Source organism: Lates calcarifer, linkage group LG18 (assembly GCF_001640805.2).
Source record: "Lates calcarifer isolate ASB-BC8 linkage group LG18, TLL_Latcal_v3, whole genome shotgun sequence".
NCBI lineage: Eukaryota > Metazoa > Chordata > Actinopteri > Centropomidae > Lates > Lates calcarifer.
In genome coordinates, this window is record NC_066850.1 from 4428662 (window position 1) to 4456161 (window position 27500).

General features: G+C 44.4%; 1 protein-coding gene across 18 annotated transcripts in view; it reads right to left on the reverse strand.

Annotated features, from left to right (window-relative positions):
- Positions 1–27500, reverse strand: part of sox5 (SRY-box transcription factor 5) — a 213121-nt gene that overhangs the window by 50575 nt on the left and 135046 nt on the right. For all 18 annotated transcript variants that reach the window (XM_051077570.1, XM_018700507.2, XM_018700506.2 and 15 more), the window contains 2 exons: positions 26029–26224; positions 17876–18098 (listed from right to left, as the gene is read on the reverse strand). In XM_051077570.1, the coding sequence (XP_050933527.1) occupies positions 17876–18098; positions 26029–26224 (419 nt within the window). The remainder of the gene's footprint in view (positions 1–17875; positions 18099–26028; positions 26225–27500) is intronic.

The following is a 27500-nucleotide window of genomic DNA, read 5'->3' on the forward strand; positions in this document are numbered from 1 at the left end:
TGTCCTAACACTTAATAGAGCAGAGAAGAGTGCTGTGGTTTAAAACTAACAAGTTGTTTCATTTAGAATAAAGAAAAAAAGGGAAAAAGTGGCATTACTATTTAAAGAATACGAGGTAGCTTAAGATTTTCAGTAGTAAAATGTTCCAACTTTAACAGACTGGATCTTCTACATTATGAAGATGTTCAAAGAAACTTCAGAAAAGCAGAATTTGGAATACGACTCCTCACTTATTTACACCCTCTTGATACTGCGGCTTTTGCTTTTCAGTCTGGCTATTCCCCTCACTCTGACGGAGCCAACATACTCCATTATGAAATGATGATGTTGATATTTTGATGATCAATTCATGTCTGGTTGAGCTGGGCCATGTGTCTGGACACATTTTCATCGATTCCTTCTAAAGACGGTCCAATCATTCCAAAGCAAAAGGAGGGCCGTGCCAAGATTACGGGCAGTCTCTTGTCAAAAAAAGAAGGAAAAAAAAACACTGGGGCACTATACGGCGGCTTGAGAGAGAAGACAGAGATAGAGAGGGAGATGTATCAAAAAGCTTTTTGTCCAAGCCCACCTCGCACCACCACCTCCGCAAGGTTAGCCGCTAAAAGTACCAATTACTGGCTTGTTGTTGGGGAGAACAGCGCTTGGCAACAGTTGCTGCGGTGGCCAGGCCTCAGTGTAAACACTAAAATCCCTCTCCTCCTCCTCCTCCTTCTCCTCCTCCTCCTCCTCCTCCTCCTTACTTTCTAGCCCCCTCCCAGTGCTCCCCCGTCTCCCACTGAAGCAGAGGATCACAGCAAGAAAGAGACAGAAAGAAACAGTGAGTGTGAGTCAGTCCCTGGTCGCTCTCATCGTCCACAGTGACTTGTCATTCAGAAGCTGCTCCAAGTTTAGTTATTAATAAACACCCAGACCACTAGGCAGGCTAGGGGGACACCAGCACACACACTCATACGCACACATAAACCGAAAGAACTTGGCACACACTCGCACACAGCGAGCAACATGACATCAACTTCTGAGAGTTATGAGACTGTTATTCACCTTGCAAAGTAAGTTAAGTTTTTGGGTGGAGCGACAAGGGACATATGGTCCTCCCCTAAAGTACTGTGACAATCACAGACGCGCCTCTAAACACATTTCAGGGCGACACAGCTGTTAACAAACCTGCAAACACACACGCGCGGTATAACTTGCCAAAACACCTAAAGACTAACCAGGGAGAGGGTTTTATTTTTGTCTATTTAAAGCCAGATAGTTTCAGAAAAAGATTTGAAAAAAAGGACAAATGTAGGTTTTTTTTTCCAGTCATGTAAATGTGAGGCAAATGTGTTGCAAAAATATAAAAAGAATGAATTTAACTCACAAAACAACAGATGTAGTGGGAGCTTTTTTTTCTCATTCTAATTTTAGGGATTGTATGGATGTATAGCGGCATGTTTCCATTAAATGTGAGGTTCTAAGAATAGGCCACAGCACATAAAGCGAACATTTACAAGGGTGTCAGTCAACAATTTAATAAATTGAAAATCCATTTATCTGAATACAGAGTTCTGCCCTTCACTCCACTGCCTTTCCCTAACAGATGGTGTTGTGGGTGCTTATGTCCAATTTGATTTGAACCAAACCCTCAGCCAATTTTTACACTGGCATGAAATCTCAGCGAGCCAGATCCACACACTGGCAGTCAGAAATAGCAGCGGAGAGGGCGCGACATTGTGAAAGAACGATGAAGGGCAAAATCTGGAGCGACATTCGAGAAAGTCGCCGAAAAACTTTCCTTGTTGTTTCGTTTCGCTTGTGTGTTGTTGTTTTTTTTCCTTCTTCTTCTTTCTTTCTCTCTCTCCCCTCCTCTGCATGTTGTTTTTGTGCCGAGCTGGAGAAATTAGCGATGCTATCTTAACGCTTGAGTTTTTTTTTTGCGGGAGACAGAGAAACGTTCCTTTCACACACACACACACACACACACACACACACACACACACACACACACACCATTTTCCCAATTGCCTCTGTGACCTCCATTATCATTAAATGGTGTTTGATAGCATCTAGACATTTGAATCCGCTATGGACTAATTCAGCTCGGCCCCTGATAGTCGCTGCCACCGCACCTTATTAGGGACAAGCTATGGGACCGAACACAGATCCCATTTTCATTTTACTGCCTCATACTTTACAGGCTGAAGAGACCAAGTGTCAACTGTGGTACTGATAACCACCAAATACTGCCAGCTAATTGCCTGGTTAACAAACAGAGCCTCATGAGAGACTTTTGAATAGATAATAGAGGTTCACACGCAACAATGGATCATGCTGTATTTAAAACTCTGTATATTCACTGAGGATTCTTTCTCTGAAAGATCTGACAAGTACACTCTATCCTGGCGCTGTTGCCAGGTGGAAACCTTGTATTTCCAGACTGGAAACTTCTCAAAAAGTAAGAAAAACGTTCAAGTTTTTAGTGTCAACACATTTTGAAAATGATCCAATATGTTTTAAGACGGATGGAGGACCATGATATAATCTTTCAACTAAACCGTGAAAATCACTAAAATTAGGTTTTCAGCCACAATTTCTAAGTGACTTGCAGATCCAAATGCAATTTACAGATGCTTAGAGTCCTTAGTTTCATGGAAAAATGTGAATTATATCAATGACCTATGAATCAACCAATCAGACGAGCCAAAGAAAATATTACAAAAAAGAAAAAAAGGTGTGTGTGTGTGTCTGCGAATTCTGCTGCCTCAACCTTGTGTCAGGGTGAGGAGAGGGTTAAATAGTCGGGGCCGGCACTCTCTTAATGCACGCACATCTCTCCCTGTCAAAAGCATCCTGTTAAAGTAGGCCAAGGCATGTGTATCAGTGTGTATCTGCGTGTTTGTGTGTGTGTCGTACACAGTGGCTCAGGCTGCTGTAATGGAAAATGACACTTGCAATCTGTCTCGTGGCAATAACCCCTCTTCAGTGCTCTTGTCTCCACTCCACACACACGTGCACGCACACACATGCACACACACTCAATGTCTCTGTCACTGCAGCAGCCCCCGGGCCGTCCTTGTCACTGCACAGCTTTATTGCATCACTTTAACGTGACAACAAAAGAAGACATTGTGTATTGGGGCCTGCCGTGTATGGGAGGAGAACGGACCCACGCATTAACTACAAGAGAGACAGACGGAGAGCACGCACACACACACACACACGGTGCTGCATTTTCTCTTGTGAGTCGTGACATTTTTGGTCTGCCTGTCAAAGCAATGACAGAGAGACAGACAGAACAGCAAGACACTCCTGACACACTAATGCTGCTTTGCATGTTGGAAGCCTATTCAAACAGGGCTGAGCTGTGACTTTAACCTCCCATGCGCCTGTGTGTGTGTGTGCACATGCTTGTTTGTGCATGTGAGACTGATGGGTAAAGACTGTTATTTCTGATGCTATCATAGTTTTGGCCCTGTGTTGGCTTTTTGATTGACAGTTGGCTTGGCTTAAGAGTGGCTCTGCTCTGCCGGACGGTAGAGGCGGGACCCGCCTAGTGCAGTTAGTGCGGATGCCGTTGACAAGCGCAGACAGACGCACACACGCACGCACGTGCACACACTTCTCCCTCTGTTTATGTGTCTGTTTGAATCTTGATATCCATCTCTGTCTCTTTTTGTCTTTCTCCTCTATGTGTGAATGTTTGTTCCATCTGTGCGTCGATCGGCTTGAGACAGAGCGTGTTGTAAAGTCTTAAGAATAGCCCACATTGTCCTGTGTGCTGCTCAAAGATAGGGCGACAGACATGTGAGAACCATTAGACCAATGGCAACAACAGTCCAAACAGCACTGGAATGCTCTGCTGACTAGCATGTGTGTGTTCGTGTTTGTGTGTGTGTGTGCCTGCGAGTGTTTGTGTGCCTGACCTGTTGGAGCCTTAAGAGTCACTGTGCTCCAATTATTCGCTCACGTCGATGTCTCTCTCTCTCTGTAAATCTTTTCCTACTCCCCCAATTTTCCTGGCAAGATCACACCATTTTCAGGCAAAGAAAAAAAAACAAAAAAAAAAACATTTGATTGGTTGATGAGATTTGCCTCGTCAATAATGGCTGATGCTGCTGGTTAGGTCGCATTTAGATCACTTTGCCATCTGTGGCAAACAAATATGAGGGGTAGAACTCACACAAATTAAATGATTATAACAGAGTTTGTGAGAGAACATACTGCACTGAGAGGGAAATAAAAATGTTACTCTTAAATCTGACTTTCAGTGCAATGTACATGAATTGAAGTAGGCTTAATTGGATTGATAAAGACATGCACCACACCTTTTTTACACATGAAGTTCAGCTTATTTATCACAAGGTGCACTATGCAAAGTGTAAACATAGCTGTATGTTGTCTTTTCTACAAATAATTTTAACTAATGGCCAACATTATAAACTCAACCTTTTGGTTTGAAAGAAGTGGGCATTTGGGAGGCAGGGAGGGTTTAATTAAAGATATTATTGAGTTGCAGTATTGGAAATGTAGGATTAAGATTTTTTTTGGGTGCTAGAGACTAGAAGTCAGGATATCTTAGCTGTTGTTGCTGTGATTTTAGTCATTCCTTTTTAAAATATGCCTCTTCTTGTTTCTTCATCTACATGTGAAATACTAGTTTGCCTGATTTTTTGTTCAGTCATTGCACCAGTGTGAACATTTAACATTTAATATGTGCACTGGCTAGTTGATGGCATGCCCAGTTGTTAGTTGGTCATACAGATTCAAGATCAATAGGCTCTAACTCACTGTGAAAATGCCCACTGGAGCTTGAAAAGTGCAGTCAGTATATTCAAATTCCAAGTTTGAATGACATCTACTAAAACACTGATTAAACAATAAATGCTCATGCCAATAGATATATTTCATATTATACGGTATCTCATGAATCAGGTTTGGTTGGTTTTTCAACTCCTCACAGACATGGTTCATTGCATCAGTACTTCTTTTCTTCCTGGACATTCCTTTCAGTCTTTGAAACCCCCCCTCCTCCCCCATTCCCCCGACAGGACACCCATGATTCTTTGAGTGGGCTAATTGTCTTAACAACGTTTGGCTCGGCAGAGACTGGAGACTTCAGTGGTGTATGATAACCTTGGCCATAACCTCGTTAGCATAATGAAACAAACCAAAAAAAAAAAAACAGAGGAGGAGAGGGGAGTGATCTGCGGTAAAACTGGGGCTTAATGGGGGCTGGAGATCCGGCGTTTGCCTGTGTTTTCACATGGTAAACTGATACGGGTGGGGGTGGGCAGGGAGACCTAGACAGAGGGCTCAATGTTAAGAGAGTGTGTTGGGTGTGTGTGCACTTTTGGGTGTAAGAGTGTGTCAGACAAACCGACATGACCTAACAAACAAGTGTCCAGTGTCTCAGCACGGACGGCTCCTTGAACCAGCATCACAAGACTGTCTAGTGTGAAAGCCTGGATACAAACATGAGTACATGAGTTCAATTTGAGAAAGAGAGAGAGAGGAAAAAAAGTGTGTGTGTGTGAGAGAGAGAGAGGAAGACAGACACCCAGAAAGAGAGAGATAAAGATAGACCAAAAATCTGCCAGAAGGAAAAGATGGAAAGTGGAATGTTTCCGCTCGTACTTTGTGAATGTGAATGTGTAAAATGGAAGAAGATACCAGCATCACCACTCTGAAGCCCACTGCCCACGATCTGAGACACACACACACACACATAGACAGGAAGCTTGCAAGCTCCACCCGCATCTAAAGGAGCCGTAAATAGCCCTGTTACACACCACTTACACACCGCTGATCATTGATATTCGGAGTTAATCATCATTTTACTCACAAAATTCAACAACAAGGATCCACATTCTAAATTTAAACAACTGTCGGGGCGGAAAACGGCTGTGAGCGTAGGAAGGGGGCCGGTGCCAAAAAAAAGCGGTGACGCATACAGACACACACACACACACACACACAGATCACAGATGTATAGGGTGAAAGTTTTTATAACAGTTTAAAATGAAGCAGCAGCACTAGTATTTCACATGTAGTTGAAGCAGCTACTCGTGCTGTTCTGAGAAACTCCTGACAGGTGTGTGCACACATCTGTTTGTGCGATGACTACAGACAGGGGGAAGGATGGATGTTTTGGAGTAAAAGAAAGGAACAAGTGAGTGTGAGCAGTGTACGGGGAAACAGAGGGAGGGAGGGAGGGAGGGTGAAGGTGGAGAGGTAGAGATCATGTGTTGCCTTAGGAATGGAGAGTCTCTCTAACAGTAAACACAGTTATAGGCCAAGTTAATACCTACAAGCCTCACTGCGGGTTTATTCACTGAATGCAGAAGCAAACGTCTCACTCTCTGATAAGTATGTGATGTGACAAGATTTTTTTGAAATGCAAGTTTCTGTTCAAATTTTGTATTTCAGGTCTTTACTTCAGCTGATTATTGTGTGAATAAAGGAGTTTAAGGCTATAGATGAATTTGTGGCTTAAGGACCTCACTCTCCTTTTGACCTGTTCAGTGTTATAATGCTCACAATTTTACTCCAGGAGGGGAAAAGTTCACATTTCATGCTTAAATTTAAGTATTCACCACAGCAACCATGTCAAATATTCAATTTGCAAAAAGTTTTACAAAGTAAAAATGTCAAAGTTGATATACTCAACAGATGCAAAAAAGTTTCTGAACCTTGGTTCAGGATCTCTGAATAGTGATTTTGACAATGTTTTTACAAAAAGCTAATTTTCAAAAATGTATTTAGTAAAATGATTGTGTTCTCACAAGCAACAGAGTTATAATGCTTAACCCTGACTGACAGACAAAACCATCTGATTTAATAATGAGGGAAACTGCTGAGTGGAGTCTCTCCACTTCAAGTGCTGCAAATGTCTAACTGGAAAGAAAATTTTATCTTTAATTTAGCAAGGGAACCAAAGATTAAAGGGGTGCTCAAGGTAGTTAATACTGCACTTTTATTAAGTTAGGACTCACACGAGCCATTAAAAAAAAAGAGTGAACTGGAGAGACTGAAATGCCCTGACAGTAAATCCCACGTTTGGACAGAGATCCAAAAACACTGGATCTTACATTTCCCATGGTGCAACTCAACAGCATCTTTTTCATTCAACCTTTCCTTAATTTTTCAAACTCTAATGTGATGAGTGTAGGAAACAGGTTTTCTGTCAAATGTTTGAAATTCCTCCTTAACACTAGATAACCCCGGTGACGTCACCGGGGTTAAATCTCAGACTATAGAGAGCGCGTGCAGAGCCACAGGAGGTGCAGTAGTCTGAATGATGAGTTCACTGACCTTTAAACAACCCCCTGACAAATTTAAACTACTGCACCACAACTCTGAGAGTCTCATCTTTGTAAATGCAGAAAGAACTCTCTAGTTGTCTTAGTGAGTCAATAGCAAATCTTGACAATGTATTAATGATGACGGTATCGTTTCATAACATCTCTTTCATACCCACTGACTGTGATGTTTTGGAAAGGCTACAGAAACACACACCTGGGTTACAGACAGGACTGGCGTACAGCAGCTGATTTGCTTTGTCGGTATTACAATGAGCCAAGAGGCTTTGTGTTTGTGTGTGTGTGAGTGCATTTTACCCCATGTGTGCATGCCTGCATCTGAGTGTGTTTGGATGTTTGAATATGTGTGTGTTTGTGTTTGTGTGTGTGTGTGCGTGTGTGTGTAGGTGACAGCTCCAGCCCCAAACTGACTGGCATCTGGCGGTGGCAGTTGTTTTAACAGCTGAGCTGACAGCATTAATCCGAACGCACCCAAATCAAAAGGAGACAACACCTGTTCACTGCTCCTGAGCCCAGCCGAGGAAGAGACGAGAGAGGGAGGGAGGGAGGGAAAGGGGGGGGGTGCGAAGTATGAATGGAGGCACGGAGTGAAAGAGATGGAGGGGGAGTGATTAGAAGCAGGTGGAGAGAGTGACATGGACAAAGAGAGGTAGGAGAAGAAGAATGGAGAGAAGGTGGCGGAGAAGAGAAATGGAAGCGAGGATACGGCAAGGATGGAAAGCAAGGGATGAGAGGGCAGCAAGAGAGAGAGGAGGGAAGGATGAGTTAGGAGAAAAGGAGGCAGCGGGTAGGATGGGGGGGGGGGGGGGTGGGCACACTGCCAGGCAACACACACACAGCACTCTTTCCCCAGAGTGAAGCGGAAAGGGGCAGTGGGCCAAACGAGGAGGGAGGGGTGAAAGTAGAGGGATGGGAGGGGAGAGGTGAATGGAGGGATGGAGGGATCCCAAGGGGAGAGAGAGACGGCTAGAGAGAGAGGAGGGGATGGTGGAGAGAAGGAGGGAGGGGGCAGGCAGACAGAGAAGTACAGCGATCCAGAGGAGCATCAGAGCTCCAACAACATGAGTGGCTGGTGACGGCTGCTCAGTTCGCCGAGCGGCAGCGAAGGAAAATAATGCAGCAGAGGCAGGGGAGGGAGAGTGGGGGGTGGGGGGTGCTGGAGATGCTTGTCTCCCAACATCTGGCTCAAATAAGGCCGGGCTACACTGAGGGCTCGGGGTCGCGACCCCTGAGGCTGACAAGACAGACACCACCACTTCATCTGCAGGACCCGCACTCTGACCTGCCAGCCAGGGGTTAATTAATAAAGACCCTGTGGCTTCAAAGACCCACACACTGACTTGCTGACGGACCAGCTGAGTGACTGGCTCCCCAGCCGACAGGATGGACGACTGAGGAGCTACAAGATGGTAGCTAACTGTGTGGCTAGCCGGCTAATGCTCTGTGCTAGCTGACTGGCTGACATATTGGAAGTCTGACTGAGTCACTCGCTGCCTGACTTGTTGCTCTCTGAATGACTGAAGTGCTAAAGCTTCACAACAGTATACACACCACCTTCATATCAGTTCATATAAGAGGGAGCGGGAACAGTAGGGGTGGTCTGTGGGTGGCAGTTATGTGGATTGTTGGCATGTGTCCATTCGCTATCCCTGATGCCTCATGGGTAGCTGTGGCTCCTCGGTCAGGACACACAGGCTGCTGTATTCGTCATCAAGTGCGGGGCGACACACTGTACAATATATATGTGTTTATTATTACCATGTGTGTGGACAGTCTAACGCAGCTGTGCAGTGATATGCACCAATCCCACGCCTAAGCTCAGGCTGTTAAAGCCCCTTTACATCCATGTCAGGCCTTAAATCCTGTGCTGGACACTGCTGACATGGGTGATGGGAGACTACAGCTCTGATGCTTTCACATGTGTGTTGGAGCTGAGATGTTAAATTGCAATAAGCAGATTGTGCTACTTTGTGCACAAGCCTACTTGGATTATACAGTGGAAACCAGGGTGTAGTCTCTGTCACACACACATATTAACATCAATATGTGGCATTAAAGGCATGAAGATGCAAACATGCCCATTTGCCTAAACATATAATGTAAGCATATTCTATAAGTGCACACACTGAATGTCTTGTGAAAACACAGTCACAGCTAATAAATTCCAACAGAGAGCTTCCTTACAGTCTATACATTATAGCCTAAAGTCAGCTTAAGTGCTACCATGAAGGTGTGGATGTGCACCTGTTTATATAGGTCACATAAACACATACGTGCACATGCATATGTGTGCATTAAGTGCCAAGAAATTTGTTTCAATATGATCATCTTGGCATCCTTGGTATCACAGTGTTACATGTGTTATCCTGGCGGCTAAACTTAAGATGTAGCTTAACATGCAAAAATGTGTGAAACTTGTCTTCAGACAAACACACATTTCAGATAATATGATGAATAATAAATGAAGATTTCCTTGACTTTAAATATTGAAGTTTTTCCTCTGGAAATCTGGAAACTGCTTCAGAAATCCATACAGATAAATAAACTCTGACTAGAATAACTGTCTCAGAGCTTTGCCTCCATTTTCCGTATTATAAATACCAAATTACATAGTTCTCTCCAGGAAAAACTTCCTAGGAGGTTAATAGGAAATTCTGGACCCGAAAAATAAAGCGTTGCTAATTGTTCTAATTGACCCTGCCATAAAAAACTAAGAAAAAACTACATAAAAGTCACGAATGCCTAACTCATGAGCATCTTCCACTTATTTTAGCCTTTATTTAAAGTTCACTCAGAAATGGCTCCATGCTCACACACTGTAGCATGTGTGTGTTAACAGAGATGTGTGGAAAGCTTGCAGCAAAGTGATACCTTTTTATATTTTGCTATGGCACAATGTCAAGATGGAAAAAAAAATCAAGCATCTGATTCCAAAATGCAACATCCACCTACTCAAAAAGTAACTGCTGGTGCGTCAGTAAACGACTTAATGGAAGATGTTGAAGTTGTCGTCTAAGTTGATGATTCTTCTTATAAAGTGAAAATGTTTTGGGGTTGCAATCATCTTGCCTTTTGAAAACTGGTTGAACTCCAAGCAGCCATTCCTTTCCAAAGTGTTTCTCAGAGTGTTTTTGTTGCTTAAGTGCCTCAATGAAAAGTTTTAAAATTTCTCAGTCGCATTTCATATCCTTTTGATAAAGTAATTGAGGGACAAGTGAAAGTCGGCGCACTTTAACGCAAAACTCATTAATCTCACGGCCATTTTGCAGCATAAAAACATTCCTCTGTCTCTCCATGGGAATGGGAGAAAAGAGCAAGAAAGGAAAATAACAGAAAAGGAGGAAAAACAAGAGGGTGTGCAAATGAAGAGAGTTTATGAGAAAGCTGAATAGATAAATCATGAATTCCACTGATTTGGTCATGGGACGTGGCGCTGAAAGGACGTGAATGTGTGGATGCCAAAACACTGGGGCCTGTCTAATATTTGGGAGTCGGTGACAGGAGGCCTTTATGTGGGACAGTCTGACTCACACACAAACACACACTTACACAAGCAGTGACCAAAACATATTCACGTGGTGTGTGTGACACATAAACTTCATCACCAGGTATCGACACACAAATACACACATGCATACAGACACACTGTACTGCAGGACAGTCAAGAGTGAGTAGGTCACAATGGCTAAGCTATGGAAGCCCTGGCTGATTCATGAACCTCAGCTTTTGTCCTTAACTTAATGCCACGCCGGGAGGCCAATAACACACACACACCATCAGGAAAACCACAGGACCCTCTCTCTTCTCTCTAAGCCCCTTTATGCTCATGTATTGGACAAAAGCTGGGGCACTGCTTCTCCCCCCTCCACTGCCACCAAAAAAACATACACACACACATACACACACACACATGCACACTATTCATCTCCTTAATATCGCTCATCTGGACTGGGAAGAATGGTAGAAAGGAGTTTCATCCCCACCGATTGTCTCGTGCAAGGCTGGGGAGAGAATGCCACGTTGAAAAGCAGACGCAAAACAATTCAATAAGAAAAGTGACTTGAATGCGCCTTTCATCGAGCCAACAATGGACGGCCCCACAATAGGCCTCAGGTTCGCCCCATGACGTTGCCCGTTTCTCATGCCACAAAAGAGAGAGAGGGGAAAAAAAACTCCCCGAATTGACTCGATTTGAATCGTGAGCCATGACCACAATGATTTTTCCCCCGTCTCCTACAAACGCAGTGAAGTTAACTGACACAATGACACTTGGATAATTGGAGAGACTGATAAATAAAGAGGAGCTGGTGGGTCTTGGATATGCAACATGAAGCAAGAGTTCGGTGTCCGCTTTTAAGTGAGTTTTATTTGTGCAAAAGGATGCCATTTCCTTTTCAATGCTGTGATCTTTCAAAGCAGCAAAGCAAAGCATGCTTGATTTTCTACCCCTGAAGGTTTTCTTTTTCTCTGCCAGGTCACGGCAATAGGAGGTGTAGCACAAAAACACAACACACAGAGTTCAAATCTTCTTAGCTAGGAGTTCAAGGCAGAGTTAGTCTCATAAGCATGATGTAAACTTCTCTTTATCAAATACTGACCGTGTATTTAGAGCTCTTTAATTGACAAACAGGAGGACAAAATCATGCTTTTTCTTGCCTGAACTTTCCTTCCCGCTTGTAGGGAATTAAAAAAAAAAAAAAAAACAACTCTTTCTTTCAGCCTCCCCTTCTGTTTCATTTCACTCGCCTTCCTTTTCCCAGCGCGAGAAGAATGATCGCGACAAACAATGGCTGCAAGAGTCCTGCTGCACTTCATGTTAATTTATACAACTAACTAATTACCGACAAAGGGTGGATATCACATAAAGACGTTTGTCCGCTCCCACGCTAGGGCTATGAACCTGCTGCTGTACGTGTGTGTGTGTGTGTGTGTGTGTGTGTGTGTTTAAGTCCACGAATTCCCCTCAGGGATGTGTGCTTAAAAGTCGCAGGTCCATGTGATGACTTGCAAGGGTTGTATATGCCATTGTTGATGTTTATAGTGTGAGTGTGTGTGTGTGTGTGTGTGTTTGACATAACCCCCCAGATAGGAGAGCAGTAGAAGGATTAGGCAAAGTGAAGGGGAGGGGGACTGATGGACGGATGAACGAGAGACTGCCTCGATCCCTCCACTTCTCCGGCTCTTTTTTTTCACTCCCTTTCTTTCACTCTCTCCTTCTTCTTGGCAGAATGTATCCGCCCTTCCCATTGTCACCCATTGGAGTGTATGGAGGCGTGAGGAAGCTCCGGTCACTATGTGCTTGTGTGGCACAATGGCCTCGCCTAAGTGCTGTCCTATAAAATGCCTCAGTGCTCTCTAAAAGCAAGCCCTGGGTTCCCTCTCACTGCCTTGAAAATAGATGAAGTGCTGTGCGTGCATGTGCATGCGAGCATGCGTCCGTGAGTGTGTGTTGTGTTGTGTGACATTTGTCATTGAGTTGGCGTTTTCAGTATGGAAACCGGTGCCTCAGAGCAGCGAGTACGCTCAGCCATAAAAACACCATTCTGGCTGACCTCGAGGTTGCCGGCACAGCAGTAAACCTGCACAACGTGCGCACTGACTGTGTGTGTGAGTGTGAGTCTTTTCTCTTTGCACGCGTGTACAGATCAAGGCTGTAAAATATAAAGGAGGGCATCTGACCCCTGAGCTGCACCCTGGCTCAGTAAAACAAGAATATTGCCATTTGTTGACCCTGACAGCAGAGGAAACTGACCACCTGAGCCACACGATTTAAACCTGCTGCTGTATCAATACAAATTTGTATCACAGGTTTCACCTGAGAATGTTAAATGCTGGAAGCCCGGAAAACTGAGTAACAAGTGAAGAATATGGCTGCTCTACTTTAATAAAAAAGCAAGGGACATCATTTGAAAAATCTTAACTGAATCTGTTGCCTCAAATCTGCATGCAACTGGCTGTTCACATTTAGGCTACATCAAAAGATGTACAGTCAATGTATTTAGAAGAAACACATAGTGTTGAGGGCCTTTGTTTATGTCTGTTTACAGCCGAGCTTAAACTAAAAAGGAGAAAACAACATAAGTCCCAGAGGCCGTGGAGCCCCAGCGACGGGTAGCTAGAGCTGGGTAGCAGAGGGTCAACAGACGGGTCCAGAGATGGAGCTCAGCTGGCACTTAATGGGAGCCACTTACAGTCAGAGCTGCCATGTAGAGAGAGAGAGGAGAGAGGAGAGGAGGAGAGGAGAGGAGAGGAGGAGAGGAGGAGGAGAGGAAGAGAGGAGGAGGAGAGGAAGAATGAGGCTGAGTGTCTGGTGAAAGTCCAGGGCAGCAGAGGCACCACTCCAGGGGCAGAGAGGAACATCTGTGCCCCATTTAGTGATGTTTCTCCTCCTTTTAATTCCTGTCCTTTATCTTCTCTTTTATCTATCTATCTATCTATCTATCTATCTATCTACTATCTATCTATCTCTCTCTCTCTCTCTCTCTCTCTCTCTCTCTCTCTCAGGTGCATGTCTTTTTCCCACAGCTGGGCTAATACATTATCACTAGGCCTTGCTCTGTGGCGCAGGGGTCACCGGGGGTTAAATGGCAAGTCCAAGGGAACTGTCCAACCCAGGTGTGTGTGTGTGTTTAGCTGCCAACGTGTGTGCGTGCTTGTGTTCATCCTGAATGTGCAGCCATCTCTCTTGGGGTTAAGCACCGACTCTCCTCTCAACCCTGCGCCTCCTGCGCTGCTCCTGCACTCTGCTCTCATTATTCCGCCTAATGATACACACACACACTCCAGCACGAGCCGTTCACCAAGCAGCCTCTTGACTTGCGGACACACACACACACACACACACACACACACATACAAGGCAGTGTTATGGCATTCTTATCTCTGTAGTTCCTTCCTGTCGCTCCTGAAGAATTTATTTAAGATGGCGGCCAGCAGTGTTTAGTCATGTGTGTGCATCTGCACATGTATGTGTGAGAGTGAGTGTGTATCTCCAGGGTAGCAGGTGGCCGGTGGAGTAAGACAGGAGATGAATGGAGAGAGCAGGAGAGCGGTGGAGCATGGTTGGGCCAGGCCATGGGGGACAACATGGCTAGTCATTTATTAGAGGCCAACACACACATACACACACACCTTGCCTGCATGCATCCAAATGCAATGCTTCCCCTAACACACACTTACACACACATTCTGTCACAAATACATATGCAAATACACATACACAAGTATACATGCTCCCAGAGGCTTCAGCAGCACACACACAAACACACACTGACCTAGTATCTACCACTCTCCATTCATCTAGTCTAAGTAGAGCAACACTAGCCACAGACACAAAACTATATCTTTCAAACTTAAGCCATACTCTTGTGTGTGTGACTGTATATGTGTGTGTGATGTGTGTGTGTAGCTCAGGGGCTGCCTTCGATAAGTCAAGCTTCTCCTTCTGTTTTGAGATGTTTATCGTTTTCTGACCCATTTTGTGTCTTTGGCCTCTTGCTCACATCCCTCCTGGTGTTAATGTTCCTACACTCTAAATATGTGTGTGTGTGTGTGTGTGTGTGTGTCATTGATCCAGCTGGAAGCAATGTGCGAAAGTGTGTGTGTGTAAGAGAGAGAGAGAGAGAGAGAGAGAGAGAGAGAGAGAGAGAGAGAGAGAGAGAGAGAGAGAGAGAGAGAGAAAGAGAGAAAGAGAGAAAGAGAGAGAGAGAGCAGTAATATTCCAGGCCTTTCATAATGATTAAAGCCTTCATTAAATTTTCATCCCAACCTGCTGTTTGCTGCTAATGGCCTTTCTGAGCCACACAGCCAAACAATAGCTAGCCGGGCACAGAAAAGGGATTTCTATCTCGCGCTCAATACCGCCCCTTGTCGTCCCCCCCGCCTCCCCCTCTCTCTCCATTTCCCTTTGCCTCTCTTCATCTTTTCTCAGCTTCTCTTTTCTTCCTTTACTGTCTGTTCTTTCTTCTTTTCTCTTCTTGCTTGGCCTGGGTCTGTGTGTGTGTGTGTGTGTGTGTGTGTGAGTGTGTGCGCTAGGTCTGGAGGCGCTGGGGCCTTTTGTTAGTGCGTTTCATTTAAACGTAGGGCAGATAATGCTCCGGGTTGGTTTGGATGCCGCACTACTGTGGCACTCTGCTAATGGGGTCTGTGAAGACACTGCTCTTCCTCTCCTTCGCTCTCCTCTCCCTCTCTTCCTCCTTCTTTTCCTTCTCCCTCTCTCTCCCTTCCTCTCCCCCCCTTCTCTCTCTCTCTCTCTGCGCTGGCTGACTCATAAAGATCCATTATTGTTGTTTTTTTCCTGTGCAGCCGGTTCATGAGGTCCAGTGAAGCAGCGAACAACCCAAAACAGCTCAGTTCAACAAACAGCCCAGTTTTTTCTTTTTCTCTTTCATTTTTTTCTCCCCTTTTTTTGTAAAATGTGCCACAACAGGCCTCTCTATCGACTGGAATAAAAACAACCAGACGGCGAGAGCTGACCAGCAGTCTCTGCTGCTTTCAAAACCTCACAGAAAAGCCTGGAAAATAAGGTTAGCACATCACAGCTTGAAATGAAAGCCTGTTCATGTTCTGGGGGAATAACACACAGACACACACACACACACACACAAACACAAACACACACAAGTACACACTTTAAGACAAACATACACTGTGCTGCCGTTGCTGCTGCTGCAGTGTTCTTTCACCTTTTGGGCACAGTGTTATTTGAGGCTGCGTACAGTTCACAGAGATGTTTGAACAGAAATCTTAGTGCACAGCAGTGGTGGATTTAGCAGCTAAAGGGGAAAGTATGGAGGTTTATAAGAAGATCTAGTGGATGTTTTAGCATGCATCTGCTTTAAAAGGTCTTCACAGGTCCAACTCAGTTCTGAGGAAATGAGACGTGACCAAGGATCTGAGTCAGACCGGGCCCAATTACACTCATTACACAGTCTAACCTCAGGTTTGGTAGTCTCTTGTTTTGTGCCGCTGCTATCAGTATGAATGTATGTGTGACTTGGTGAATGAGCACATAACGCTTTGAGCGGTCGATAAGACTAAAAAAGTGCTATATAAGTGCATTCCATTTTCCATTTATCTATTTGGATCTGAATGGATCAGAGTATCACATGCTGTATAAGAGCAGTGTTAGCTCCTTTGGGAAAGTGCTGGTGATCAGAGCAGAGCGACTTTAGCGTTAAAATTTAGCCGTGAATGTACAGTTTAAGCTACAGTTTGTCAATAAATAAATGCTACAGCTCCCAAGACTCAGGCCAAGTTCCCATGTTTTGCTTGCCAACTTCTGAGTAAAGTGACAGGGGGTTAACCCCGGAGTTAGTGCCAACTTCAGCAATGGAACAGAAAACAAAATCTCCGCTGTGCTTCTCAACCACAGCTTGGAAGCTGAGGCATGAACAGTTAACACATGATCACAGGGAGAACTGCTTAGAAAATGATTTTTCTATTTAACTACTGTCTAGCTGACTACAGAATATATTACTGTTAGTGCAGGAGGTGAAAAGGACTTTCAATTATTTCTATAAATTAGTATTTGAAGCACGCAAACTATAAAAATATCAGTTTCAATGACTTAATTTGTTAGTGGGTTCAGTAACCTTATCACCAGTAATCTGCCTGGGTTAAGTGCCCTTGAACAAGGCAGTAGAACCCTACAAGCTCCAGGGACCTTGTTTTAAAACAGACAGTGACCTCCCTGTGTAGCACACAAAACATTTCTCTACCAATAAAGCACCATGTTATTTATATTATCCCATCTTCCTTAAGGAGACGGACACCTGTTGGTGATCCCCTTATCACATTATCACTATCACATGCGTTTCATAGTTACTTAATCCCCCATTTATCTGCCGGGTGGAAATTAGAGTTGGCCATAGGCTAATTATATCCCTTTTCCCGACTCCAACTGTTAGCCCAGGGCTAAATTTGAGAATGAAATGTGGGGGCTAATCAAGCTAAGCTATGTAGCCCTGGGCAAAAATCTGGTTTAGCCTCCTCAACAGTATGTGAAGTCTTTATCTGAGGGCTGAGAGCGAATTAAACCAAGGCTTCTAAGGGCAGCAAAGGTGATAAGTTATATTTAACCCCCCCGATTATTAAGCTGAAAGAAATCTCAATGCGAGTTCCCTCGCCAAACCCCCTTGAAACTGAAGCCAGGAAACATTTGGAGAGTCGTTAAGATGCCCAAGTATGTCTGCAGGCTTTTCAAACACTCATGCACTACACACACATGAACACATGCATGCACACACATATCTTATTTGTCAGGTTGTGATAAATATGCAAAGCATGGTGGACAATAGGCCCAAACAGCTGAAGCTATCTGTCTGTGTGCTGGAAAAACAAAGGCTCGCCTCTCATCTGAATGTGTGTGGGTTCATAACAGAGGGAGAGGGAGAGAGAGGGAGAGAGAGAGAGTGATAGAGCCGTAAAGAAAACAAGATGGAAAAGAGAAAGAAGAGAAGAAGAGAGCAAGGACAACAGAGTGTGATAAAAGAGCGGTGCGGAGCCAGAGAGATGGTGGGGAGTAGCAGATCACACATCTGGCTGCACAAACACACCCCCCCATCACTGACCTTCTGGCTCGTTCTTGATCAGCTCCTCCATTTTGCGTTGTTTCAGTGTGTCCACCACGTCTGCCAGGCTGCCCTTGCGTCTCTCAGGGGTCCCCAGGGTGCCCACGGCAGAGCCCCCGTCACTGCAGGGCCGTCCCCCGCCTATGCCCTCCTCTTTGCCCGGTGAGGTAGAATTGTGCTGGGGGTAAGGACTCAGAGAGCTCCCCTTAGTGCCGTCCTGGTCCTGGAGGGGGAGGGAGGAGAGGATGGGTAAAGAAAGAAGGTAGTTATTAGTTTCAAAACTTTAAGATATAAATAAACAAACTGTGGAAGAAGAAAAAGTAGGAGGAGGCGGGGGAGGAGCTGGCAAACACCCACTCATTATCTCCATCCTCTCCTTCTCTTGCTCCCTTTATTCTCTCCATCTCCCCTTCCCATAGCCCACTGCAACCAACTTTCATCACCGGCCAGTTATCTCAAGTTAGGGCACTCTTCTTCTTCTCTCCCTTTTACTCTCACATCCTCTGGAATCTGCATTTGACTGACTTGGAGGTACTTGACAGAGCGAGCACATGAAACAACAGCAAAAAGACTCAGCGCACTCTTTAAGAGTCACGCTAACTCTTCATTACAAAGCCTCCGACGACTCTGCTTTGAGGGGCATCCAACGCTACTGTACCAACTCCCGAGCCCAAGTTTCAGCGTCGGCGCTACTTTTGTCCTGAGACTTGTGACAATTAATGCTGAGGATGCAACTCCATCAAAAATCACAAAAAAAGAGAGAGATTCCTTTTCAAAAAACAAAGCGTTGGAGCAGTGTCAAATCATTTCCATAAACTTGTGAAAGGAATGAGAGGGGTAAAAAATCCACAACAGACAAAATAGCAATCAGCATGACAGCTTCAAAAAATAATATATACAGCTCAAAGTAAAGCTCTGTGGCTTTTGCCAAGCTGTCATGATGAATAATTATCCTGCTGTCTTATGGCTGCATTTACAGTCTTAAACATGTTAAGTTTAATGACCTTTGGAAATCACCATCCTCTCAAAAAAAAAAACCTCTTGAAGGCAGAATTTTATTTTGAAAAAAACAAAACATCTTGGTCAATTGAAGCATTGTTTTCTTTAAAAATGACAAGTCAAATGAAGTTGTTTGAATATCTGAAAGACACGACAGCAGCTGAATGGTAAGAAACTCTCGGCGTCTTAATCTTTGACCCAATAAAACCTGTGTTTGTTTGGACAGCCCTCATGATAGACTTAACGCCGGCTCAGCCCAATTAACAGTGACACTGAGAGGGAGGACGGCGTCAGCTCCGAGAGAGAGCACATAGACGTCATCTCTCTGTCAAACCAGACACATATACATGAGTGCATACTCTAAATGCATCGACAAGACATACAAGCAAATAAAGAGCATGCCCCCCCATCCTCACCCCAACCCCCTCCCGCTTTGCAAACAGGTGTGTTACAGTGCGTTGTGCTGTTTAATCACAGAAACAAGTGAGTCAATCAGTCAGCCAGTCTGTCAGCTCAGCTCTTTGTGCACAGGAGGGTCAATGGTCCACAGGGTTAATCTTTGGCTAATCTGACTACAGTATGGAGTGCGCCACCTGGGACAGCGGCACACGTACACAGTACCTCTTGCTTGTCTGTGTGTGTGTGAGAGAGAGACAGAGAGACAGAAAGTGGTACATTCCAGATGCATTAATGACATTACAGCGTATTATGGTGGAGATGGTTTTATAATCATTAACTCGTAGGCTGCTGGTGGAAGTGGAACTTAATACAGAGATCACAGTCCACAATGAAGTCATCTAGACCCCAGGTGACTCTAGATTGAATTCTTTTCTATTCTATAGGCAAAGAAGTTCAGCTGAAGAGAGAAAAAAAACCTCTCAAATCATAGCTCTGTCTTTTACTGAGAGAATAAAGCCAGACAGAGGCTTTCAATATTGACAATGCTTTCATTGTTGGTGGCCAAACAGTGTATGAGAGGTACAGAGGACCATTATCACATGGCATTTTCTACACTTGGCTGACTCTTTCTTTGTGTGTGTGTGCGTGTGTGTGTGTGTGTGTGTGTGTGTGTGTGTGTGTGAATAAGTCAGCATGCTCAATAATTCACAAATTCTCTCCCCGGCTCTCTTGCACATGCATTGTAACGGGGGGACAGAGTGTGACAGTGATGATACGGCTGTAGCAGGTGTATATATCCTGTATGATAGGGTGATGAGGCTTCAGTCAGAGGCAGGATGAGGGCCGCATCTGCGCTGGGAAAAGTGTCTTGTGATTCTGAAGCGCTCAAGGCTTTCCTCCTCTCCCTTCAGCACCTGACCAACTCACGGCTCGACCTGCTCCTGTCTTTTCTTTTGTTGCTGCCTTTCTTCCTTCGCCCTCTCCTGTTCTTCAGATTAGAGAAATTTCAGACTTCAAATGAGCGGTTTTGTGATTACGAGTTGCATCAGCGCTGGCATGACATGCAAATGTAACGAGACAGAGAGAGAAAAGGAGAGAAGGAGTAGATAGAAGAGGAAGCGGGTAGAAGTCAAAGAAAGAAAAGAGAGGAGGAGAGAGAGGCGATGTTATTAGAGGAAATGAGAGCGAGAGAGCGAGTTGACAGAGAGATACATGGAGAAAGAGAGGGAGAGAGAGAGGAAGGCAGGCATCTTGAAGGCAACGGTCACACCTGTCACATCCCATTTATCTAATCCAGCGCCTACTTAAAACAGCCGCACTCTTTCTTTCGAGAAAGATGTTGCACAAACAAAACAAACAGAACAAGAATACGGGGAAGGAGACAGAGGGGAGAGAGGTGTTGGTGGTGGGTGGGGAGGTTGGGGGGTGGAGTTCAGGGGGTGAGGGGTTGTCAGATCTCTTTCCCTCTGTCGAAAAAAAAGCTGCCAGGGAGATGTCATCTCGCTGCGTCCAACAATGAAGGTCATTTCCCAATCAAAGGGAATTAGCAAGAAGCTGTGGCTTCTTCAAAGACCTGGTACATTAGGGCCCATGACATTATTTATGTGTGAAGTCAGACAGACAGCCTTATCCCAAAGGCAACTTAAATGGCTTATGATTTTTTTCTCCCCTCATATTAACCTCCCAACATATAATCCATGTGCCTCGCTGGCGATTTGCACTGCAAAGTCCAAAAGACAGAGGGATCAGAAAACACGAGACAGACTCTTAATTGTAAACGGTTGTCACTCAGCAGACGTGTGCGCAGCGACGTGTTCCTCTGCTCCTGCCCCATTGACACGGGCTGCAAAACTTTTCTCATCAACATGCATTTATTCAGAAGTACAAACAGAAATTCTGGATACTGTAAATGCTCGTGCCCTCCTCTCGGTGCATGTGTGTTCGAGCAGGTTCCTGCCATTTCTGCACATATATGTGTGACACTGTGAGTGCACATAGCCTGTAGGTGTGTGTGTGCGTGTAAAATGTGTGAGTGCCTGCATATATGTATTTATATGCACTGGATGTGGCAGGCTGGCAGTGTGGGCGGTTCTGCCTTTAGTTTGCAGATGTCAATTCTCTTCCAAATGACTGGAACAAAGTAAAAATTGCGCCTCACTCTCTTTATCCTTTTACTGCCTCTGCAATGGAACCGAATTAAACAACTTTTGTCTTCTTAAGCTCATCTGTGAGGGGAGGTTGGTTTAAAAACACTTAACTCTTGCCAGAAAAAGAGGGAAAAAAATCCAAATGCTATTTTTTTTTCCTACAGCCAGCACAGATGCCGCTGTTCATGTTCTTTTTTTTTTATACCTTCGTCTTCCTCCCTTCCTCCCTCTTTTGCCCGACAGAAGAAACTCTCTCTCTCTCCCTCACTGTGTTATACCCTGACATGTCTTGGACTGTGCAAGGTGTATGTGCGAATAACAATATTTGATGCTTGGCGCGTCGTCGCAGATCAAGGCATGGACAATGTGGCAGTAGGAAGAGCTGGAAACAGCTGCTTAACTAAAATATGTGCACACAAATACACACCAGGAGAATGTCACTGATCACTCCTGCAGGGGGGTAAGACTTAGCTCAGCGCCAGAGCTGCCAATCTCCGCGACATACACTTAACGCACCTCCGATACACTGCCAAACACACACACACACGCACACACATACAGCAAATCCCTTTACATGCCATGGCTAAACACAGAGACTGTCAGTTTTGACTTGGAGGTCCCTCAGGCTGGGACAAACAGGCAAACGCACAAACACACACGTTACTTTTATCCTCCTGTTCCAACAAAACGGTTCAGCTTTACCATGAAAACCCCAAATTAAGAAAAATATATATCTATATATGTACTGTGTGACATAGATAATTATTTCAGTATATTAATATCAATGCTTATTTGAAAATAAAATTAAAATAATTGCCACTGAATTACTTAAGAAATTCTAATGTCCTAATTCTAATTGTCTATTTAAACTTATTGTCCAGGAATTACACACTTGCCCTTTCCTTATCTGAAAACATGCAGCTGTATTTTCTGTATTTTAAATAGCAGTTTGGCTAAAAAATGCATGCCAGTATATTTTACCACGACCCCATCGCTGTTGACAGGCAAGCGTGTGTTGATTCATTAGTGCATCACTGGCATGAGAAATTAAGTGTGACCACTGTGTCTCAAGACTGCTCAATGACTGTGTTAAATCTGGCAAATTCACATGCATGCACACACACACACAGACATAATAACACATACAAATGACACAAAAAAGAGGGGAAGAGGAGGTCTGTGGAGGAAAAATGAATAAAAAATAATGCCTGATGAAATATCTTTATAGCTTTTCTGTCATGTTAACGTGCATCTTGCCTGTTAATGAAATAATTAGTGTTTGTCCATTAACACATTTGAGAAAAGATGCTTTGCCTCTGCCTGATGTGAAAACATATTTTCTGCAAGGGCCTGTAAGATGCAAACATAAAACACAGCAAGAAAGAAAGATATTTAAAAAATCACTGTGGTCCTAAAGCTATCGTGTTATAATAATCCACCATTTTCACATATGTTTAACATGAACTCAGAATTTGTTTCTATCACAAATAAAGTTAAAATCCATCCTTTAATAACTGTGGTTACATCACGTCTGGATTTGTTGTGTTGACCTCAGTGAACTGCTGCTAAAATCCTTCCCCATCAGGCATTTGAACTGAGCTGCTCTCAGCCAATCAGAGTCCAGCTGCACGGTGAGAACTTCACATTCAGTGAAAACACCCTTTTAGCTAAGCTACATTCATTTGCAAACCATTACGAGTAGCACTATTCTTATCCAGAGCCAGGGTTTGCACGGAAAAAAACAAAAAAATTTCCAAAAAGTGAATAATCCGGCACCTTTCAGGCTTTTAAAATACGTTGTGAGTGGTGTTTTTATTCTGTATGTGTGTGTGATGTGTGTGGCTGTGCAGCTGCAGCAGGCAGGTAAAGCGGCTGGGCCAAAGCTGAGCAGGCAGGCGAGGCAGGCGGGATGAAGAGGTCAGTGTGTAGCTGAGCACTTCTCCGCTGCCGTGTTAATTTACTATGACAAGATAAAGCTGTAATCTCACCCCCCCCACCACCTCCCTCAACAACCCCCCTTCCCTCCTCTTGCTCTCCCCCGCTGCCTCACTTCCAAGTCAACCAGTCACCAATGGGCCATTTACTTCCCCCTATCACTTCACGACAATTGCCCTGAGAGAGAGAGAGAGGGAGAGAGGGAAGGGGGGGGGGGCATTCCACTCCCTTTGAGTCCCACCTCCCCTCTCACCCTCCACCCTTGTTGTAAATCTCCTTCTCCCTCTCCATCTCTCTTCTCATCCACTCTTCACTGACAGTCAGCGGCGAAGGGATTGAAAAACTTAACACACATCTTACAACATGCCAAGCAGGCAGTCAGATAAGCCCCTATCCTACCCAACACACACACACACACACACACACACTCTGCTTGCCACTTAATAATCCACATCAACTATTATGCTGTGTATGAGCCCTCTCTAACAACACAAGTCCTTCCAACACACACAAATCAGCACCGTTTCCCTTCTACTGTCAATTAATGGACTTGAGAGCAGCTGTGTGTCATTTTGAGGGTATATAAGAGTTTTTCATGAGGGGGGTGAGGGCAGTGATACAGGCCAAAGTATTAATGTATCTGTATTTGTGTAGCGTAAATATAAATTCATCTAAATGAACCAGGGACAATCTAATCAATGTCCTCAACAGTGACAGATAACCTGGTGTATCTGTGTAGGTGTGTGTGTGTGTGTGTGTGTGTGTGTGCGTGCTCCCATGGTCCCAGGACTTTGGTTTACAGTCGGCACCTGCCACACATGCAGAGTCCACCATGGGAGGGGCCTGCGGGCTAATCAGTGAGGCTAATTACAGAATTAGCTTTCCATTACAGCTCCTAAGCACTGTTTCATTGTTTTACAGCATGCAAGCATTTATCATCAGTATAGGGGGGGGAAGGTCAATGGTTGTTATCAGAGCGCTGCTGTGACAAGGTGTGTATCAAGGTGAGGGCTCAGGGGAAAAACAGGAGACAGCACACACAGAGTGAAAAGACACAACACCCTTGTAATCACACTTATGTACTGAGCATGCATCGTAAATCGCACCACATGTATGGAATGTGTTATGAGGCACATGCAGGAAAACAGAGTCATCCTTAAACGCACATATACTGTAGCTGTGTACACACACAGACACACACAAGTCAACTAACAGAAGTTTACAATGAGCCTGTCGACTGCGAGGCCTACACTCCTATTTAACATGAATCACACAGAAGATGCAACTGTACAAATACAAATGCGCACAAAAGCACTTGCAAAAACAGAGCCATACATTCAACACCACCAACAATGTCACACTTCATCCCCAAGAAAATGACTCACTGCAATGGCTCACATTTTGCAGTCACGCAACCGTGCATCAAACGGGCTCAAGGCGATGGTTGGTGGCGCGCACATAAAAGCAAAAACACATGTGCGCCCAAACAGTAGCCTTGAACCCTCATTTTTTCCACCATTTAAAAAAATAAAAAATAAAAATAAAAAAACACAAACCTACAGCTCTCAGCACCAAGCTGCTTTTCACTTTCAGAGAAAGTCAATTTCTGCCTCTTTAGAAACCTGACTCTTTTCATGTCTATGGTGAATCACCAAACAAATATCCATATATTTTGTTTCCTCATTGATGAGATTTGTGCAGTTTCTTGTGTCAGGGTTTTAAAGGTGACTCTTAACTAAGCCATAAGAGGAGTAAACGATATATTTAAAGTAAGGAGATCCACAATGTATATGCATATTTTGTTTTCAATATGCAGAGACATTCTTGTTTTCTTGTCCAGAAATTACTGGAAATCCAACATAAGCAAAAAAATCTCAATTAAACTACATAATATACACATTTCCCAAGACAACAAATACACAAGGTCAGTGCAGTTAATTTCTAGCCGAGTACATCCACAAAAATAAAACATTTTTCTAGCAAAGGTTAAAAGTCACTGTCACACAGATGCTGCCAACTTCTCCAGCTCATTTACGAAGCTTGTGTTACAGACAGAGGGTTCGGCTCGCCCTCAGCCCTGACTATCCCTCTGTAATGCCGGAGGTCAGGATTACCATGAACATAATCTGATCTGGGGTCTGTTGCCCTGGGGGTCACTTTCAACCTCGGGACTCTCAAACACACATGGGCGAACAGCCTTATGGGAAGAACGCCAGTGGCAGAGAACCAATGGAGACAGGGAGATCAAGGCCAAGCAGCCAGTGCCGAGGGCTGCAGAATTAGCTTGCAGGTGAGTTGTAGTATATGTGTTGTAGGACAGTTTTTATTAGGATTTAAAAACAAAACTACCCCCCCCCCTTTTTGGTAAATATTTGTTCACATTTTAGCAACTGTCACATGCCAATCATGTACGTGTGTTCAGATTTGACTGAGTTATGACTCTAAAAAAAAGAGTGTCATTTATAGTGCAAATTGTGGCTGTTGTGTTTTAACATAAAACATTTTTGAAACTTTATCAGAGAAAGTTTCCCCACATGAGAGAAAAGTAATGTGAACGCTCAAGTGGGTTATGTCTTTGCATCGTCGCACCTGTTTCAAAGCATGACCCCATGTCAGCGCTTTAAACACAGAGCGAGATTGAACATGAAACCAGGAGCTGGTAGCTGTCCTTACCGCGTTGGGGGGGCTGTCCAAGTTGCGGTTGGGGGGCGAGCGAGGGGACACCTTGCCGCAGTAGGAGGCCAGGGGGAGGTGGATGACACCGCCCAGTCCCTCGCTCTCCTCATCCTCCACTCGCTGTCTGCTGGTTGCCATGGTTACCTCTCCATCTGTCCCCCCATATGGAGAGGCTGGTCGCTTGGAAGACATCCTGGAAAAAAAAAAGGAGGAGAAGGGAGGTAGAAAGACAGAGAGAGAAGGAAAAACAGGAGGAAGTGTGAGCAATATTCAAAGGATGATATAACAGGTCGAGAACTAGAGTTATATGATGGTGGCAACACAGTGTGGTGGTTCCTTAGGATAAAAGTAGCCCCTCTAACCTCTGGGATAACCACTGTGTGTCCAGTGTTTTAACCACTTTGTTGTGTGCTGACTGTAAAAAATGCTAGCATGAAGACATCTTTAAGTGCTTCCAGCAGGTATTCACCAAATCTCATTCCGCTCAACAACCTAAACCAATTCTCCATCTTCCTTTTCCTCTGGATTATGTTTTCTTTTTCCCTTTTTGTCACACATTCAGCACGTTCAGACGACAGAGCTCTCACAGTGCAACTCTACACAATATCCCCTTCAGTTGGTTTGTGAGCACCCAGCTCCTTGGCAGACCTTCAAACACACTCTCAGGTCTTACAGTATGTTTACCATGGGGGCCATTCAACGTTCACATTTCCAAAAGACAGGGCTATTATTGCAAATGGAGCCCGCTTGCACTGGCATTGTGGAGCAAATGACCATGTCTTGACAATGGGCTTTCAGTAACAGAGTGGGAAAGAGGTAAAAAAAAAAAAAAAAAAAGAGAGAGAGAGAGAGAGGGGGACAGAAAGAGAGAGCAGTATGCACAGTGACAATAAAATGTGTTTATGAAAACCTCTGGACAATAGAGGAACTGGAGGAAAATAGCTAGCAAAACGAGGGCTCCGCTGTTTGCATTTGTTCCCGTGGCTTTGTTCCCTTGAAAAGAAGGAAAGGATATAAAGCCACATCTATTAGGTGAACTCTGTCTCTCACAAGGTAAATTTGCCTCCCTGTACTTCAGCTGAATAGGGATGAAGCGACTATGTGGCAATAATAGAATTTAATGTGGTTCTCAGCATTGCCTGAGTGCTTTCAGATGCACTTGTCAGCCTTGAAGCAACTGCGACTATGACCCTGGGTAATAGGCTGCTAACGCTCAGTCGCACAGAGGCAACGCATGACAGGGATGGAGGGATGGAGGCGTGGATGGAGGGATGGGAGGACTGTGAAAACCCAAGGGGAGGGGTGGGTGTGTGTGTGTGTGTGATGAGTAGCGGTTGAAAGCAAGAAATAAGCAACAGGCGTCTGACTCTCAAATCCCTCTAATTCTTTCTTTCCTTTGACTTAACAAGCCGTTTTCTGCTCTTTCCCTCTTTCAGTAAGATCACATCTTCATCCTGCATCCATAACCT